The sequence below is a fragment of the Mustela nivalis genome (genome assembly GCF_964662115.1).
Source record: "Mustela nivalis genome assembly, contig: HAP1_SCAFFOLD_1400, whole genome shotgun sequence".
Classification (NCBI taxonomy): domain Eukaryota; kingdom Metazoa; phylum Chordata; class Mammalia; order Carnivora; family Mustelidae; genus Mustela; species Mustela nivalis.
Genome location: NW_028135264.1, coordinates 16,067 through 36,913, shown reverse-complemented (window position 1 = coordinate 36,913; position 20,847 = coordinate 16,067). Strand labels below are relative to the sequence as shown.

The following is a 20,847-nucleotide window of genomic DNA, read 5'->3' as shown; positions in this document are numbered from 1 at the left end:
CCATAAATCGTGAGCTTGAATTAGGGAATGTATAAATGAATTTTCATTATACTTTGAACACATTAAGGAGGAAAACAACTTCATTTTAAAAATAGGACTCATATCAGAAAAATGAAGAGAGCAGATCCCCAACAACTTCGACAAGAAGATTCTGATGCTGTGTGGAACGAACTGGCCTATTTCAAAAGGGAGAACCAGGAGCTAATGATTGAAAAGTGAGTTTCTTTTTTAACGATATGGACTTAGATAAACATTTAGGAGAAATTTTTTGCAGCTTAAAGGTCATGAGAGAAATACCTTATAAAATTTGAAAGTAAAAAATCTGGGGTTTGTTAATAAAAATAAAGAAAAAAGACATATCTTTTTAAAAATATATATGTGTGTGTGTGTGTGTGTGTGTGTGTGTGTATATATATATATATATATATATATATATATATATATATAATACAATAACAAGTTGCACATTTGCTAGCTCTAGCCGAAACTGTATAATATGATCTAGGGATTGTGTTAATTAATGTGGCTCTCATCTGTTGGAGGTGTCGCTCTTCATTAGCCTGTATTTTAGACACTGCCGTGCTTCATTTTTGGAATGAGGTGGAGAGGGGATAACCTAGCCAGCCATCCTTGTTTGATCTCCTAGATACATACGCAATGCAGAATGCCTGAGCTCTCTTGGTTCCCTGCCCTGTCCTGCTAATCCCAGCTGAGCTCATTATGGTGTAGCCTTGCTGCTACTCTTGGAGCCAGAGCTGTCCAAGCTAATTACTGGTAGCAGCAGAACTGCCTGTTAAGGGTCTGGTATGGATCTGCTAACATGGTCCTTGGTAGTGACCTGCAAAAGACACGAGGGAATTGCTTTCTTTCTTGCTGTGCACTGCCTGTCCTTTGGGCTTAATGCTGATCCCTCCACATAGGTCTTTTAGCTGCCCTAAGTAAAAAACTTGATGAAGGGTACTCATATTTTAGAAAACATACAGTTTTCTTCCTTGATCTTATAATTCACAGACTATTATATTCAGCTTGGTAAAGAAAGAACAATTTTTTTTTTTTTTTTTTTTTTTTGCTTATAAAGGAGTTAGGCCAACATAATTAGCCTCTTTTGCTACTTAACTATTTCTTCATTTAGAGCTAATTTTTGACATCCAGACCATGCAATATTTTGGGAAACCTGATGTCTTTGAGATGACTAAATGACCAGTATCATGTGGTATTATGTAATCAAATACTACCGAATTTTTTTACCTGTAAGTCGGAGTCTTATTTTATATATTACATGATAACACATGTAACTTTAGATTACGCCTTTTCCATGTAATGATAAACTTTTGAGAAAATTATAGATTATAATGTGTACTTCCAGTTACCTCTTAATGTATACTGTATTCTATTAGTCCTAAATCTGATGCTGATAATAGTCTCTTATCTTAAAAATTCCTAATAGATGTGTCCAGAAATAGTCCCTGACAATTTTTAATAGCATTATTGAAATATAATTCACGATATAAAGTGAATAATCCAGTGGGTATTAGTGTATTCAAAGAGTTCTGTGGCCGTTATCACACTAAAATTTTAGAACATTTTCATTTATCCCCTCCCCTAAACCCCATATCACTTAGCCCATTTCTTCCACCACTGCCCTCCCTTCCTTAGTTGACCAGTAAGCTACTTTCTGTGTCTATATAGATTTACCGGTTTTGAACACTGAGAAATTCACTAGGTGATGTTATAATTTTTGCTTCAGCTGTCAAACATAATTTTAAAACTCAAAAGAAGGTAATTTTTAACCTTTTCACAGTTATTCACTTTCGACCTTCCAAGTTCTCTCTCTCTCTCTTTTAAATCATTTTCTTTCTGTTTGAAGAACCTTCCTTTTGACTTTTGTTTAGGGTGAGTTGGCTAGGAAACTTCCTTTATTTAAAATGTCTTCATTTCAACGTCATTCCAGAAGAATGTTTACACTGATTAGAGAATTTTAGGTTAGCCACTTTTTTCTTTAGAGCTTAAAAAATATGCCATTTCTGTGGTTTCTGATGAAAAAATATTGTTATTTGAATTGTTGTTCCCATAAAGGGAATACATCCCCTCCTTAGCTGCTTTCTGTCATTTTTATTTGTCTTTACTTTTCAGAAATTTAATTACAGTATGTCTTGATATGGATTTCTTTTGTTTTATCCTGTTTGGGATTCTCTAAGCTTCTTGAAACTTTACGTTTGTGCTCTTTTTCAAATTGAGGAAATTTTGGTCATTATCTTTTATAAATACTCTTTCAGCCCACATTCCTTGTCAGCCCCACATTCCTTGTTCCTCTTATTGTGGAATTCTTTTTTCACGAATGTTAGATGTTTTTAGTATTGTCCTACAGGCCCTTGAGGCTCTGTTCATTTTATTTATTTATTTATTTATTTATTTGCCTATTTTGTCTCTGTTGTTAAAACTGGGTAATTTCTATTGTTCTGTCTTCAAGTTCACTGATTCTTTCCTTTTTCTTTTTCGTTTTTTAGAAGTTAACTTCATATTTTTTTAAAATTTTTTTAAATTTATTTTCAGCATAACAGTATTCATTGTTTTTGCACCACACCCAGTGCTCCATGCAATCTGTGCCCTCTCCAATACCCATCACCTGGTTCCCCCAACTTCCCACCCCTGCCCTTTTAAAACCCTCAGATTGTTTTTCAGAGTCCATAGTCTCTCATGGTTCACTTCCCCTTCCAATTTCCCTCAACTCCCTTCTTTTTTCTAACTCCCCTTGTCCTCCATGCCATTTGTTATGCTCCACAAATAAGTGAAACTGTATGATAATTGACTCTCTCTGCTTGACTTATTTCACTCAGCATAATCTCTTCCAGTCCTGTCCATGTTGCTATAAAAGTTGGGTATTCATCCTTTCTGATGGAGGCATAAGAACCAAGATGCCCTTTAATGGACGAATGGATGAGGAAGATGTGGTCCTTATACACTATGGAGTATTATGCCTCCATCAGAAAGGATTTTTTCATTTTTCATCTGTCACCCCTGCTGTTGAAGACATTCATTGAGTTTTTATTTTGGTTTTTATTTTGGTTTTTCAGTTCTAAAATTTTTATTTGATTTTTCTTTATATTACCTATTTATTTGCTGAGACTTCCTTTTTTTCTTTTTTTCAGGATCATTTATAATTGTTTATTGGAGCATTTTAATCAATGCTACTTTAAAATCTTTGTTAAGGGCCTCCTGGCTGACTCAGTTCGTATAGAGTGCAACTCTTGATCTCAGGGTTGTGAGTTTGAGCCTCATACTGGGCAAAGAGATTACTTAAAAAAAAATAAAATAGGGTGCCTGGGTGGCTCAGCGGGTTAAGCCGCTGCCTTCGGCTCAGGTCATGATATCAGGATCCTGGGATCGAGCCTGGCATTGGGCTCTCTGCTCAGCAGGGAGCCTACTTCCTCCTCTCTCTCTGCCTGCCTCTCTGACTACTTGTGATCTCTCTTTGTCAAATAAATAAATAAAATCTTTAATAAATAAATAAATAAATAAAATAAAAATAAAATAAAATCCTTGCCAAATAATTCTGACATGTGCATTATAATCTGGGTGGTGGCATTTTTTTTTTTTTTTTTTGGTGGGTGGTGGCATTTTTTAATTACACTTTCTCCTTCAAGTTGAGATTTTCTTTGTTTTTGGTATGATGAGTGATGTTCAGTTGTCTCCTCAACATTAGGGTTATTATGCTTTGAGATATTGGATCTTATTTAAATCTTTTATTTTAACAGATCTCTGATGACATTGTGTGTAAGGAAGAAGGTCAGATCATTACTGCCGGGAAGGGATAGGAATCTTAGCTTCTAACTTGACCCTCACTGACCCGGCATTAAAGGGTATGTGGAAGGATAGCTTATTACTACCTGATGAGGGTAAAAGACTAGGCTTCACAATTGACCTTTATTGACAGAGATAGCAAGATCACTTCTTTTTTTTTTTTCCCCCTTTTTCCAGTTGTATATGGCTGGAGTAGGGTGGGTATTGTCAATTAAGATTTCTGTCCAGCCAGTTTGCCCATTTCTCAGTTCTTTGGCTAGGGAGAGCAGAATTTCCTTGAGACTTTTTTGTTTGTTTGTGTCCATTGACATTTCTGGGTTGTGGATTTCTTCAGTATCTACTTTGAGGTATTTAGGAGGAAAGAAGAAAGCCAGGGGATTTCACTGTGGCTTGTTCTTCTATTCCTATGGTCCTTTGTGTCTCCTTCTTCTCCCTGCCTTTTAGAGTCTTCTTATATTTGTTTTTAATGTATCATGCTCAGGGTTTTTATATTTAGTGAGTAGGATGAATGGTTATAAACATGGAATTAGAAGTTCTAACTTGTTTTTCAGTGGACCAGCCAGTCTTATTTTTGTGTCATACATTGGCATCTGATTTATTTTTTATTTTTTTAAAGGGTTTTATTTATTTATTTAAGAGAGAGAGGAGGAGCAAAAGCAGGGGAAAGGAAGACTCTGTGCTGAGCACGGAGCCCAGTGTGGGGCTTGAGCCCAGGACCCTGAGAAATCGTGAGTCAGTCAAGTCAGTCGTTTAAGGGCTTGAGCCACCCAGGCATCCCTGGCATCTAGTTTAATACTTACTCCTTACTATTTAGGCTAGAATATATAAAAGCTTGTACAGCTACCTGGAAAACAGCGTGAAGGTTCCTCAAGAAGTTAATCATAGAGCTACCCTACAACCTAGCAATTGCACTGCAAGGTATTTACCCCAAAGATATAGATGTAGTGAAAGAGGGGGCACATGTGTTTCAATGTTAATAGCAGCCATGTCCACAATAGCCAAACTGTGGAAGGAGCTGAGATGCCCTTCAGCTGATGAATGGATAAAGAAGATAGGATTTATATATACAATGGAATATTACTCAGCCATCAGAAAGGTTGTACCCTTTCTGATGCATACCCAACTTATGCATCAACACAGATGGGACTGGAGGGGATGATGCTAAGTGAAATAAATCAATCAGAAAAAGACAATTATATGATTTCACTCATATATGGAATATAAGAAATGGTGCAGAGGATCATAGAGTAAGGGAGGGAAAATTGAATGGGAAGAAATCAGAGAGGGAGACAAACTATGAGAGACTCTTGGGGTAACTGGGTGATGGCTATTAAGGAAGACATGTGATGTGATGAGCACTGGGTGTTATACACAACTGATGAATCATTGAACACTACGTTAGAATCTAATGTACTATATGCTGGCTAATTGAATTTAAGTTAAAAAAAGGCTAGAATATATAAAAGTAGATGTGCTACTAAAACTACTTTAAACCAAGTTTGAATAGTACTTCTAAATCCAATCATTAATGTCAAGTTAACTTTTCAAGATCCTTGTAAAAAATTGTGTGGCAATTCTTTTTTTTTTTTTTAATTTTTTTATAAACACATAATGTATTTTTAGTCCCAGAGGTACAGGTCTGTGAATCGCCAGGTGTACACACTTCACAGCACTCACCACAGCACACATGCCCGCCATGTCCATAACCCCACCACCCTCTTCCTGTGTCGCACTTCTAAGTCAGTTTATAAAATATGTCAAAGGAAATGATGCTACCACCAGTGTATACTATGGTGTTTCTTCCATTGAGTACAGTCAGAAGTATGTTGCTGAGAGTGTGAGGACTTGAGAATTTTTTTTTGCATGGAAATCGTTCCTATAATAATTCAGATATTATACTTATATATCTACTTACGATATCAGTGATGTTTTAACAAAATACCAAGAACTGCACAATCTATGAACTAATGAATTAGCTTGTTCCCATAGTATTTGTCTAACAAATATTCATATATTTTTTCATTCATTTACTGTTTAAACAGTACAGTTTAAACAATACTGTTTAGAGAATATAGTTCAGGGCTCGGCGTTAAGCTAGGGACATATATGTATACGTATATGTATATGTATATCCATATACAATGTGTATCGACAAAGAATAATTTCTAACTCTAATGAGATTTCTTTTAGGGCCATCTGCCATGAGCCCGTGAGATAAAACCATTTGTTGGGTTGCTAGATAGTAAGGCAGGGAAACCTTTCAGAAAGGCAAGGCTCCCTCAGCTTTTCCACTTAGTTGAGGATGTTGTCTTACCGTCATTAAGTCAGATTTATGAACCAACAAAGTCATGTTAACATTCTCCTAAGTGAACAGATTAACATTTTCCTAAATAAAAACATTAGTATAAAAATATTTGTGTACATTATTTCTCAACAGTGATATAAAACTATAAAAAGAGACTCAGGTGCCACAGCATATTCAGCTTTTCTTATATTGCAAATCCAGCACATTCTTGCTAGAAACCCATGAAGTCAAGGAGGGTGTGGTGACATCCATGGCAGGTTTATCTGTATCTCTGGCGAAATAAATCAGGAACTTGCAGAGGGTGGTAATTTTGGTCTTTTTATATTAATGCATAGAAAATCCTGCATCTGAGCACTCTGCTAGGTACAGGTGAACACAGAGAAATAATATGCCATCCTTTTTCTTTTATCAGGAACTCATATAGATGAGCAGGGAAAACAAGCAAAGGTGTGATAAGAGCAGTAATAAGGCGATAGTAGTGGCATAACACAGGGAAAATGGCATTATGATTTGTCCATTTGCCCAAACCAGAAACCTAGGGGGTTTTAACAGACTCATCCCTCTGTCTTACCTCCTTATAATAGTCTTAATGATTCCATATCACAAATATCTCTAAAATATATCTACTTCTTTCCATTCTTACTATCAATGTCCTTGTCCAAAATACCATCATATCTTTCTTGTTCAAGTAGAATAAACTCATAAATATCCCTCTACACTCACTCTTACCCACTTGAATCCATTTCCCCCTAATGCTACAGAGTGATCTTTTAAAAAAATACATTTATGAACATATTTCTCCCGTTTCAAAACCTTTAGCATCTTTCCATTGCTTTCAAAATAAAAACCAAATTCTTTATAGAGCACAATTGAACAATTTGGCCCACTTCTTATCCTTTCTGTTTCACTTTTGTTTCTTGAAAATCAGTATGAGACTACAAAATATTCGCAAAGAATGACTGATGCTTTTCCTACTTCATACTGAAAATCCTGGTTGGTGAATTTGTCAATGAAGGTAGAGTTGGGGTCAATAGTAAAGGAGTCTAGAATTCATAATTTAAAAATTCAGTTTTATTTTATAGAAGGAGAGAATTTTAAACAATATATCATAACTAAGGTCTTCTTTAATTTCATGATCTTTTGATCCTTTTTCCTTAATGATAAAAAGTAGACAAGCTATAGCTCGGTAGCATTGCACAGGATGGAATACCTTCTTTGTTGGGTTAAGTGTTAAATATACGCAGGCCGTGATTTCAAAGAATATTTTATAAAATCCAAATAATAATTTCTAAGGAGCTAAAATCAAATTATTATGGTAGGAAGTTGAGTTATTTTTCTTTCCTTTGGCAAATCAAGACTCTCTGTTTTCTTAAGCACAAGTATTTTTCCATTTGTAGAAATGAGGATTTTAGGAGCTCAATTTCTGTAACATGAGTTGGAAATAAAATTCTCAAAAATATGTCTGCTAAATCATGACATACTTTGCAAACAAATGTATTTTTGGATAACCATCAGCATTGTATGAATTAACACGTTAGTTTTATTTTATTTTATTTTATTTTTTTAAAGAGAGAGAGAGAGTATAAGTGGGGAGGCAGAGAAGGAGAGAATATTTTATTATTATTTTTAAGATTTTATTTTTTCATTTGAGAGAGAGTGCCCCTGTGAATTGGGGGGGAGGACAGAGAGGGAGGAAGAGTGACAGGTGTGAAGCCTGAGGCATGACTCAGTCTCATGACCCTGAGATCAGGACCTGAGCCAAAACCACGTCGGAAGCTTAACCAACTGAACCACCTAGGCACCCCATGTTTTATTTTAAAGTATACAATTTAGTGACATTTAGTGTATTTGCAATGTTTTTTTTTTAAGATTTTATTTATTTATTGGACAGACAGTGATCACAATTAGGCAGAGAGGCAGGCAGAGAGAGAGGAAGGGAAGCAGGCTTCCTTCTGAGCAGAGAGCTGGATGCAGGGCTCAATCCCAGGACTCTGGGATCATGACCTGAGCGGAAGACAGAGGCTTTAACCCACTGAGTCACCCAGTCACCCCTGTTTTTACAATGTTGTGTAGCCATAATCTTTATCTGATCCAAAGAATTTTCATTACCCCCAGAAGAGACCCCATACCCAGTAAGCAGTCATTCCCAATCTCCCCATGTCCTCTTTCCTCTAACTCCTCAGAACCCCGAATCTCCTTTCTTTCCCTATGGATTTACCAAGTCTGAATATTTTATATAAATAGCATCCTACAGTATGTGACCTTTTGCATTTGGCTTCTTTCACGTAGCATTAAGTTTTCAAGAGTCATCCACATCATAGTATGTATCGTGTCTGTCATTCCTTTTTACAGCTGAATAATAACCCGCTGTATGTATATACAATTCATTCATTCATTTATTGTTGGCCATTTGGGTTGCTTCTACTTTAAAGCTACTGTGAATAGTGCCACTATGAACATTTATGTACAAGTATTTATTTGAATACCTGTTTTTAGTTCTTTGGGCTATTATACCTATAAGCAGAATTGCTGGGTCATGTGGTAAGTCTGTGTTTAACTTTTTGAGGAACTGCCAAACTGTGTTCCTAGTGGCTACATCATTGTATACTGTCACCAGCGATCTACAAATATTCCACTTGTTCCACATCCTTGTTAACATTTAGTATTTTTTTCTTTCTTTTTTAAAAAAATGATAATTTTTTATTTTATTATTATTTTAATTTATTTAATTTATTTAATTACTCATACTAGTGAATCTGAAGTGGTATTTCATTGTGGAATTGATTTGTATTTTCTTAATGACTAATGAGCATCTTTGCATAATTTTATTTGCCATTTGTGTTTCAAGTCTGCCATTTTGAAAAATTGGGTTCTCTTTTTGTTTTTGAGTTTTAAGAGTTCTTTACATATTGTTGTTACTAGACATACACAAATATTTTCTCCCATTCTGTAGGTGAGCTTTTTCTTTTCTTAATGGTTTACTTTGATGAACAGAAGTTTTTTTAATTTTATGAAGTTTAATTTATTTTTCTTTTTTGTTTTTTCCTTATGCTTTTGGTGTCATGCCCATATAACAATCACCAAATCCAAGATCATGAAGACTTACCACTATATTTTTTTTTATACGTTTTATAGTTTTGACTCATATTTAGATCTTTGGCCCATTTTGTTAATTTTTTAAAATTTCATGGGAAGTATGTATACCGCTTTTACATGTGTATATCAAGTTGTCCCACATATTATTTTTTATAGTTTTGAAGAAGAGGCCGTATGATCATATGGAAGAGTTATAATGTGATGAATAATAAGATAAGAATTTAAATGTATCAGTCCTGGGACGCCTGGGTGGCTCAGTTGGTTAAGCAGCTGCCTTCAGCTCAGGTCATGATCCCAGTGTCCTGGGATCGAGTCCCACATCGGGCTCCTTGCTCAGCAGGGAGCCTGCTTCTCCCTCTGCCTGCCATTCTGTCTTCCTGTGCTTGCTCTCCCCCCCACCCCGATAAATAAATAAAATCTTAAAAAAAAAAATGTATCAGTCCTTGAGAAACCAATACAACATGAAACACTACAGGCTGTCATAAGCCAAGTGCAAATGAGAATGTGAGTTCTGGGATATTAGCGTAATCAAGGGTTGTACACATTATCAGTGTCTGTTGAAAGGCACTGGATTTCAAGGCTACATGGTAATGAGTTTTGAATCTTACTTACTTTTAAAACTGAAAATCAGAGACAAGAAATTTAGCCACTGATATTGGAGACATGAGAAGTAAACTCATCTACCAATTAGGTCTTCAGGGACAAGAGTGAGAAGTTTCAGAACAAGATCAGCATGAAACCTAACTCACTGCTGAATTAGAGCCCTAAAGCCGAGGTTCCCTCTTCTTCCTCTTTTCTATCTCAAGAATGTTTCAGGTGTGATGTAATTTGAGTCCTCTAGATAGGCTTTTAGGATACACTCATGATTCTGTTAAAGGACCAGGGCCTGAGAGCAAGTAACCTATTATAGCTAGTAAATAATATGTGAAGAAAAGACTTTTAAACTATGGAGTTTTATAATATTAGTTACATAGGACTGAATCTATGTAGCCCTTTGTATTGTTGTGCTTTCACTTGTTATTTCAGTAAATACACTGGACACTGGAAATAAAATATTGAGCAGAGCACACATGCTCCAGCCTCATAGGGCTTCAGCTTTATTGGAGGACACAAATAATAATCAAAAAGCACACAAATAATTACAGATTCAGGTTGATATGAAGATAAAGCTCTGCTATATCTTCCCAGGTTTCTACCTTCCCTGATTTTTTTCCATTTTTCCTCTCTGTCTTTCCTTCCCTTCCATCTGGTTAAAATATAGAATAGTTTATACTTTTATTTGTGGTGTTATCAACCCAAGTTGCCCCCAATATATTTTTTATTGTGGTAAAACTTACATAACATGAAATTTAGCTTTGTAACCCATTTTTAGGTGCAGAGTTCAGTGCCATTAAATACACTCACATTGTTGTCCTGCCATCGCCACCATCCATATTTAGAACTTTTCCTGTTCTCAAAATGAAACTCTGTCCCCATTAGATAATAATTCCCCATTCCCCCTTCTCTCAGCTCATGTCTTTTTCTCCTTTTGTCCCTATGAATTTGCTGATTCTAGGCATGCTATGTAAATGGAATTATACAGTATTTTTCTTTTTGTGTCTGGTTTATTCCATTCATCATGTCTTCCAAGTTTTTCCATGTTGCAGTATGTATCACAATTTCTTTTTAAGGCTGAATAATACTCTGTTGTGTGTATATACCACATTTTGTTCATCCATTCATTTGTTGATATTTAGGTAATGATTATATTTTTCTTGTATTTTTATTTTATTTTACTATACGGTTAAGAGTGTTAGTTAAGAAAAAATATTTTATAACTATTGGGAGATAATTCACTGAAGTAAATGACAAGTATATTTTGGAGTTTATTTTCTAACTCTTGAGATTAACTTTTGATGTTGATATACAGTTTTCATATATTTGTGACCATATACATATAGTATTTGTTTTTTTGAGGTCATCTGTCTTTGTCTGTTCAGGCTGCTGTAATAAAACACCACAGACTGGGTGGCTTATAAGCAACAGAAATTTATTTCTCACAGTTCTGGAGGCTACAAGTCTGAGATCAGGGCTCCAACATGGTCTGTTGAGAACCTTCTTTTGTGTTGCTGTCCTCATATGACAGAAGGGGCTAGGAAGCTCTGTGGGGTCTCTTTTTTAAGAACACTAGTCCCATTCATGAAGATTTCACCCACATGACCTAAGAACATCCCAAAGGTCCAACTTCCTACCACCATCATTCTCTGGAGGTTAGAATTTCAACATGAATTTTAGGGGAACACAACACCAGGTCATAGCACCAAGCATATAGTCTTTTTAATTTAATTGCTGGCTTTGTTTTCATTCATTTTAGTTTCAATATATGTACAATTTTTAAAATTACTTAAAGAATCACATAGTATTTACTTAAAGAATTACAAAGAATATCTTAAATGTTTACTGAATAATCATTTGATTTTTTTTCTGAAAAAAGATGTCAAAATGACTTCCTGCAAGTGTATTTTGTCATAATAACAGTCTATTTTAAAACATCTTTTCTTTAAAAAAAAACAAAACTGGAAGTATCACAATTTCAGACTTCCAAGTTATTACAAAGCTGGAGTAATCAGATCATGGGACTGGCACAAAATTAGACACATAGATTGGAGCAACTGCTGGCTGTCTCCATCAGTAGATCATGTGACTCTTGATCTTGGGGTTTGAGCCTTGTATTAGGCATAGAGATTACTTAGAAAAAAAGAAAAAGAATACACACAAAGGTCAGTGGAACAGAATAGAAAACCCAAAAATAAACTCACAGTTATATGGTTAATTAATCTTCAACAAAGATGAAATGAATATTCAATGGGAAAAGGACAGTCTCTTCAAGAAGTGGTGCTGGGAAAACTGGACAGCTACATGCAAAAGAATGAAACTGGACCACTTTCTCACACCATACACAAAAATAAACTCACAATAGATTAAGGAGCTAAATGTGAGACCTGAAACCAAAAAATCCTAGAAAAGAGCACAAGCAGTAATTTCTCTGACATCAGTCATAGCAACATTTTTCTAGGTATGTCTCCTGAAGCAAAGGAAACAAAAGCAAAAATACTACTGGGACTACATCAATTTGAAAATCTTCTGCACAGCAAAGGAAACAATTAAAAGGGAACTTACTGAATGGGAGAAGATATTTGCAAATGACCTCTCTGATAGTATAAAAAAAAATAAAGAACTGTTTCAATTCAACACCCAAAATACAATCCACTTAAAAAATGGGGAGAAGGAGTGCCTGGGTGGCTCAGTGGGTTAAAGTCTCTGCCTTCAGCTCAGGACATGATCCCAGAGTCCTGGGATCATGCTCCAGATTGGGCTCTCTGCTTAGCATGGAGCCTGCTTTGTCCTCTTTCTCTCTGCCTGTTTCTCTGCCTACTTGTGATCTTCATCTGTCAAATAAATAAATAAAATCTTAAAAAAAAAAACCAAAAAACCTGTTCCAAAAAAAAAAAAGGGGGGGGGGAGATGACATTAACAGACATTTTGCCAAAGAAGCCATCAGATGGGTAACAGACCCATGAAAGATACTCAACATCACTCATCATCAGGGAAATGCAAATCAAAACTACAATGATGTGGTAACTTCACACCTGTCAGGATGACTAAAATCAAAAATGCAAGAAACAAGTGTTCTGAGAATGTGGATAAAAAGGAACCCTCATGCACTATTGGTGGGAATGCAAACTGGTACAGTCACTGTGGAAAACAGTATGGAGGTTCCTCAAAAAGTTAAAAATAGAATTGCCTTGTGATTCGTTAATCCCACTACTGGGTATTTATCCAAAAAATACCAAAACACTAATTCAAAGGGGTATGTGCCCCCCACAGCTATTGCTCCATTATTTACAATAGCCAGGATATGGAAGCAACCCAAGTATCCATCAACAGACGAACTGATAAAGAAGGTGTTGTATATAAATTTATATAAATAATAAATATATTTATATACCATACCTTCTTTATCATATATTCTATATATAGAGATATCTGAGATATATATACACACACACATATATAATGGAATAGTAGCACGTGTGTGTATATACACGCACCTTCTTTATCAGTTCATCTATTGATGGACACTTGGATTGCTTCCATATCTTGGCTATTGTAAATAATGCTGTAATAAACATAAAGAAATGCAATAAACACATAGGAATATGTGAGATACACACACACACACACACACACACACACACACACATACACACACCCCAAAAAACCAGAGTATTACTCAGCCGTAAAAAAGAATGAAATCTTGCCATTTGCAATGATGTGGATGGAGCTAGTGAGTAGTATGATAAACAAAATAAGTCAGTCTGTTGGCCATGGGCTGACAGAGACTTTTTTAAGGAGAGAAATGAGCCTTATATTAATTTATGTTCAAGTGTAAAAAAATAATAGTGGTAAAACTTGATCTGCTACAAATTGGAATTTGAAATAAGCAAACTTCAGTGTGGAAGAAAACCTAACAGATGAAAGTGATTTATCAGAAAATGAAAAAGCAAATGATAGTTGATCAGCTATTTTTATTTTCTTTAAAGAAAAAATTTTTATTATGTTAGTCACCATACAGTACATCATTAGGTTTCTTTTTTTTTTTTTTTAAGATTTTATTTATTTATTTGACAGAGACAGTAAGAGAGTAAATACAAGGAGAGAGAGTGGGAGAGGGAGAAGCAGGCTTCCCGTTGAGCAGGGAGCCCAACTCAGGGCTCCATCCCAGGACCCTGGGATCGTGACCTGAGCCAAAGGCAGACTCTTAATGACTGAGCCACACAGGCGCCCCTGCATCATTAGTTTTTGATACAGTGTTCCATGATTCATTGTTTGTGTATAATACCCAGTGCTTCATGTAATATGTGCTCTCCTTAATACCCCCCACCAGGCTTATTCATCCCCCAACCTGCTCAGCTATTTTAGAAAGATGGACTAAACTTAAAGCCAGAAACTACTGGAAAATGTTGAGGAATCTTTCACAGAAGAACCAAGTGAAGTATTTTCATATCCCGATTTTCTCCCTTCAGTACTCTGGACTTGCAGAAATTAGCCCTCTCAAAATCTGAAAATTAGAAGGCAGCAGTGGAACCTCCGGAAAGCTTTACTGAACATTTGATAACTCATTTACTGGAAATGTTGGTTGCAACATAGAACTGTACAAAAAGAGAGGCCTGGACTACAAATCAATCTTTTGCATGCTGTGCTTCACTTAGTAAACTATTCAATTCAGACGATTATTCTTCTGTTGTGATTGTTTCCCAGTACAATTCCATCATTAATAAATGCTACAATTGAAATTTAAAAAACCCTAAGACAAAAATTGCACTCTGAAATATATTTTTAGGTCCTTTTTAAATAAAATGAATTAACATACATGAATAGGGTTTTGCAGTATTTTTGTAATAATGAAGAATTAGAAGCAATCTAAATGCCTGTTAGTTGATAAAAGTACATTATAATATATTAATATAATGTGGTACTATAGTACATTTAACATGGGTAAATTGGATCTACGTTTATCAAAATGGAAATGCATCAAAAGCAAAAGCTGAGTTAAAAGAAGGAAATTGATTAATGCTGTATCATATATATCATAGTATATATTCTCTAAAATATAAAATTTTAAATCACATAATAGTACAATTTTATAGATATATGTGTGTGTATACATACACACATGTAGCCACAGTAATAGTTATATATAACTATACACACACACACACATAGTATTAAAAAGCACAAAACAAATAGACACACCAAATTAAATAAGGAAACTGGTTATTTCTGGGGAGGGAGGAAAGGTCGAATATTTTAAGAGAGAACATTATTTACAGAACATTTTTTTCACAAAAATAAAGCTTTGAATTAAATATGACATTAATGTTTTTAAACCCAAATGTTTGGCACATTAATGTTGGTTATGTTACTCTCTGTACTTTTGTTATGTTTAAAATAGTCTTTCTGTTTTCAAAGATCCAGTAAAGCCACTTCTAGTTGAAAACACTAAAGAGTTCTTACATATAGGCACATATGTTCGCTATAGCATTATCGATAATTATGGAAAATGGAAAACAACCAAAATAGCAGATGCTATAGTTATATAGCCAAAAGTTCCAAGAACTTCAATATAAAGGAAAATTATTATAATTAATATAATACACCATATTTTCAAACCATACACAAAAATCGATTCTAGATGACTGCACGCCTAATTGTAAGAATGAAGTAATAGAGCTTTTATTTATTTTATTTTTTATTTTGGGGGGGAAGGAAAGAGAAGAAAGGAGGGAGAAGGGGCAGAGGAAGAGAGAGAATCTTAAGCAGGCTCCACACCCATCTCAGAGCCTGATGTGGGGCTTGATCTCACAACCCTGAGATCATGACCTAAGCCAAAATGGAGGGTTGGATGCTTAACCAACTGTGCCATGAGGGGCCCCATGTTAAGTAATAGAGATTTTAGTCAAAAACACAGAACATCTGTTTGTATAATAGACAAAGGTTTCTTAAAACAGATTAAATATAAACTAAAAATTGATAAACTGGACTGTATTAAACCCAAGAGCCTCTGTTTATCAAAAGATGTCATTAAATGACTTAAAAGACATCATTCAGAGTGAAAAAAGATATTTGTAGTATGTATGTTTACCAGAGGACTAGCATCCTGAATATCTGAAGAATTCCTATGAAAAATTAAGTAAAGGTAGAAATAATAGAAAAATGAACAGAACACTTGAATAGATATATCATAAAAGAACACATCCTGAGGGCCAATGGATATATGAAAAAGTGCTCTATTCAGTTTGTCTTTATCTAGTTTTAGTAATTGGGAGCTTCATTGTAGATCTTTTTTTTTTCTTTCTATTATAAAAGCATTTAGTGCTGTAGAAAGCCACATAAGCATTTTGTTAGCCCCTCATATTTTTGAAATGTACTTTAATTTTTTGGAATTCAAACTATTTTTTATTTCCTCTTGGAATCTTTAGAGAAAAAAGGTTCTGAAAGTTTTAAGTTGGGGTATTTCCTCAGACATCATTCTGGTATTGATTTCTAATTTAATTTTATTGCGGCCAAAAGAGACTTCTAATGATTTAGATCTTTTTAATTTTGCTGAGAATTGTTTTATGGTCCAGCATGTGGTTTTATCTTAGTGAAAGCTCCAAGGTATTTGAAAACTGTTATTAGAATGTTTTCTATTAGGTCAAGTTTTTTCATAGTGCTTTTCAAATAATCTGTATCCTGTTTTCCATTCACTTTTTCTGTTGATTGCTGAAACTGGTGTTTTTAAAATCTCAGTTTAAATGTTTTCAGGTTTTTAAAAACACTGTTAGTGCATGTTTCAAGTATCCTTTACCAGAGACTTGTTTATCCCTACTCATTAGATGTCCCTTTTGAAATCTTTGTTGAATTCTCCTGGTGATCAACAAAGATTCTCCTCTCAATCTGGCTGGTCCAATCCTAGGTAAATTCTGGGAATAGTTCCTTTAAGGGCTCCTGTTCTCTGCCTGTCTTGTTTAATTTGGTCCTGCATATATGCAACAGAGTGTTTCACTGTAGAATCAAAAGAATGCTTATGCAGATTTCTGTAGCTATTTCTTTTTGTAGATCTCTTCTCTGGGAACTATGTGCCACAAATTCCATCATTACAGATTTCCCAAACTCCAGTCTCTTTTTCTTCATCTCAGCAAAGCCATTGTGTTTTTCTTGGGACCCCTCTCCCTGCATTGTGGTCTGGAGAATGGCTCCTGGCAGAAATCTCAGCTATCATTAGGGCGCTCTTTGTTAATTTTCTTTCTGTTTGGGGTCACAGTTCTCTGCTGCCTGTTACCCAGCATCTAAATACAGTTGTTTCATATAATTTGTCCAGTAAGACGTAGACTTTGAATTGTGGTCCTTCACAGTGTCAGAAACAGAATAGGTGGGCAGTAAGTCAGTCAGTAAATAGCCAGTGATCATCCTGTAGAAGGGTGCCGACTCTGACAGCCCCTCCTCCAAGCATCCATTAAGACGTGGTTTGTTGGTGCTTAGTTTGACTCAAGAACAGTTGGTCTCTAATATTCATGTATACTTACTAAGAGTAGGGACAAAACAAAACAAAACAAGCCATAAGTATAAAATACCTCTAAATAAGCAAGAAATAACATTTCCAACAAAAGTCTGTGTTTGGCTACATTAATGTTCTGAAAGGCGGGGGAAAACTAAGTTTGAAATAAGGTACAGCTGTTTTTTTCTTTGTTGGGGCCATCTTATTTCAAAATGTTCTGTGTTCTTAGCTGAATAAAGCACGAACCTAGTCCAAACTCAATTGCTGTGTGGATAGGTGTATGTGTGTGCATGTGTGTGTGTGTGTGCTCCTCCCATCAATCTGGAACCTACTTGAAAAACTGCAGATATAATCGTAGAATCCAAATTTTTTAAAATCCTTATGTATGTGTATTTATGTTTATATTAAACACATAAGTATACACACCAAACTGTAAACATCAGTTTTTCAAGAAATGAGTGAGGAGGGACGCCTGGGTGGCTCAGTGGGTTAAGCTGCTGCCTTCGGCTCAGGTCATGATCTCAGGGTCCTGGGATCGAGTCCCTCATCAGGCTCTCTGCTCAGCAGGGAGCCTGCTTCCCTCTCTCTCTCTCTGCCTGCCTCTCCATCTACTTGTGATTTCTCTCTGTCAAATAAATAAATAAAATCTTAAAAAAAAAAAGAAAAAAAAAGAAATGAGTGAGGAAAAGCAGAGACTACTTGTTTTTTAATATTTATATTAAGTATAAATATAAAATATACATGTCTTAAAGTATTAATGTAATAATTGAATAATTTTTATAAAGTAAAATATAAAATTATAATAAAATATAAATATATTTCTTATATTGTTGAATACATGACAGTTTAGGCCTGCTGTATCTTCCTGGGTAAATCATTCCTTTATCATTATGTAATGACCATCTTTATCTTTAATATTTTTTCTTAGTGTATATTTTATTTTTTATGCTTCTTTAAAAAATCCTTCTCTTGCCTTAGATTACATGCATTTATTCATTTCTTTTTTTTAACCTCTCCTGATTTGTAAATTTTATATTTGTTTTCCATTCTTTAAATGCTTTTTCTTGAAATTATACATCATTTATTTGATGAATTGGCACCTTTTTCCTCTCCAACAATACAGGGGTCTTAAAATACTATAACTCTGATCCTTTCCTTGATCTTATATCATTTTGTTCAGAAATTTAATTCTACTGTATTCTGTCTCTGCCTTCATTTGGATACTGTTATATTGACTTTACGTGATAAGTGCTGGTTTACTTCCAGGTACATGTTTATAGATATCTTTTCACCATCACTGTTTACCTAAAATATATTCTTTAATAGTTCTTTCATCTAAGATCTATTAATAGTAAACCTTTAAATGTTGAGGATATTATTTTTCTTCTGACCTTTCTTGTTGCTGTGAGAAGGCTCTGTCACTCCGAAGCTCTGTAGTTGTTAAGTAACATCTCTTCTCAATATGGATGATTTGAAGATACCCTCTTTTTCTGTGGTGTCCTGCTGTTACCCTCTGTATAGTTTTATTTCTTCTGTTTGCAGTTTGACTCTCTTAATCTATTAATTCACATTTTTTTCATCAGCTCTCAGTTTTCAGCCGTTGTATAAAAAAGATTTATTTATTTGAGAGAGAGAGAGCATGTGCACAGGGGGAGGGAGGAGCAGGGGGGAGGGGAAGAGAGAATCCCAACTAGGCTCCATGCTCAGTGCAGACCCCTGTGCAGGGCTTGATCTCATGACCCTGAGAGCATGACCTAAACAAAAATCAATGAGGCACCCATCTCCTTGAATAATTTCTGAGATGCTTTTTGGGCTTCTCATTCAAATGACTTTATATATTGTTACGATTTTCCTTCTTTTTATTTCTCAGTGTTGTCTTTAATTTTATCAGTTTCCATTAGCTTTTTCTGTATACTGTTTAACACATTCGTTGAGTTTTCAGTCAATTATTGTTTTTAAAAAGACATGTTTTGTCCCCTTTTTTCCTTTTTTTCAACATTTTTAAAACTCTAATTCTATAAAAACTCATTCTGAATTGTTCTGTTATTTTCATTTCCCTATTGTACATTCTCTCATTTTGGCGGGGTGTTATTTAGATTGTCATTCATGAACTTATTTATGAGCTTATATAATTATATGAATTATATATTGAATGAACTTATTCATATAATTGTTCTTATCTGCAAATTTAACTTTTTTGAGTTTTATTTTCTGTGGTTCTTTCAGTTGTGGAAGCCTGTCTGTAATGGATGATTGTGTCTGTCTGAACTCTCCATCTGCCTGAACTCTCCAGTAGACACTGGCCATGAACCAGTTTTTACATTAATGTCAATTCTTTAGATCTCTGCAAATGTATGTGGCTTGATTTTGGAACCAGTTAGCCTCTTTTTAATGAAACTCCAGCCAGTTAAACTGCGATATTTGTGTCATACTCAGCAAATTTTTGTCTCCCATCTTGCTGCAATTAGCCCAGTTTTATCTCTCAGCCATAGTCTTAGGCATAAACTTCCATCCCCATTCAGGTCTGAAGGTCTGAGGTCTCCATGGGTGATATTTGATCCAGTCTCTCATTGTGGTAGTCAATTCCATTTTACTAGTCAGGGTTCTTAGTCTTTTCTTGGCATCTAGAAACATACTCTTTCTGCTTTCAGTATGTGTATTAACATTACATACCATGATTTTTACGTGGTATATCTGTGTGTCAAGAAGTGGTTGGTTAAGGGTACCTGGCTGGCAGTCAGTATAGCATGTAATTCTTGATCTTGGGGCTATAAGTTTGAGACCCACAGTGAGTGAGAGAGTACTTAGAAAAAAATCTTAAGGAAAAAGGTGATTGGGTAACTCAATACCTTATTTTTTTATCGTATAATCTATGTTTTAAGTAGCATGTTTACTTAGATAAATTTAAAAATCACTTAAGACATTTTACTTCCCAGATTCTCATTAAAATTCAATTTTAATTGTTAGGATTTGTTAATAGTCGTATATTTTTCTTTTATTTTACTACCATCTAATTCATATTTTCTTAAATATATTTACTATCTTTATCTGTTTGCTACATTATTCCTTAACTTATACATTTTAAATAATCGCTTATTTTGTTAATTTTTATAGGATGAATCTTCAAGAAGAATTGGATAAACTTAAAGTACGTATATCTGTTGATAAGGCAACAATACAAGAATTGAATATGTGTCTGGCAGAGAAGAGAGAAGGTACATTTACTTGTGAGACTAAATACTTATTACAGGCATTTAAAAATATCTAGTTCTTGATGTTTTGCTTTCAATTTCTTTTAAGAATCTTATCCTTCATCCCCCTCTTTCTATTGCTTTACTTATTGATATGTCATTAACATTTTTTTTTTTTTTTTTTTAAACTTTTTATTTTTTATAAACATATATTTTTATCCCCAGGGGTACACGTCTATGAATTGCCAGGTTTACACGCATCACAGCACTCACCATAGCACATACCCTCCCCAATGTCCATAACCCCACCCCCCTCTCCGAAACACCCTCTCCCCAGCAACCCTTAGTTGGTTTTGTGAGATAAGAGTCACTTA

At 34.8% G+C, this 20,847-nt stretch overlaps 1 protein-coding gene across 1 annotated transcript in view; it reads left to right on the top strand.

Moving 5' to 3' along the window:
• Window positions 1-20,847, top strand: part of LOC309857840 (centlein-like) — a gene marked incomplete at both ends in the record, with an annotated part of 132,223 nt that overhangs the window by 100,084 nt on the left and 11,292 nt on the right. The window contains 2 exons of the mRNA XM_082750592.1: window positions 96-215; window positions 20,397-20,497. Of these exons, the coding sequence (XP_082606718.1) occupies window positions 96-215; window positions 20,397-20,497 (221 nt within the window). The remainder of the gene's footprint in view (window positions 1-95; window positions 216-20,396; window positions 20,498-20,847) is intronic.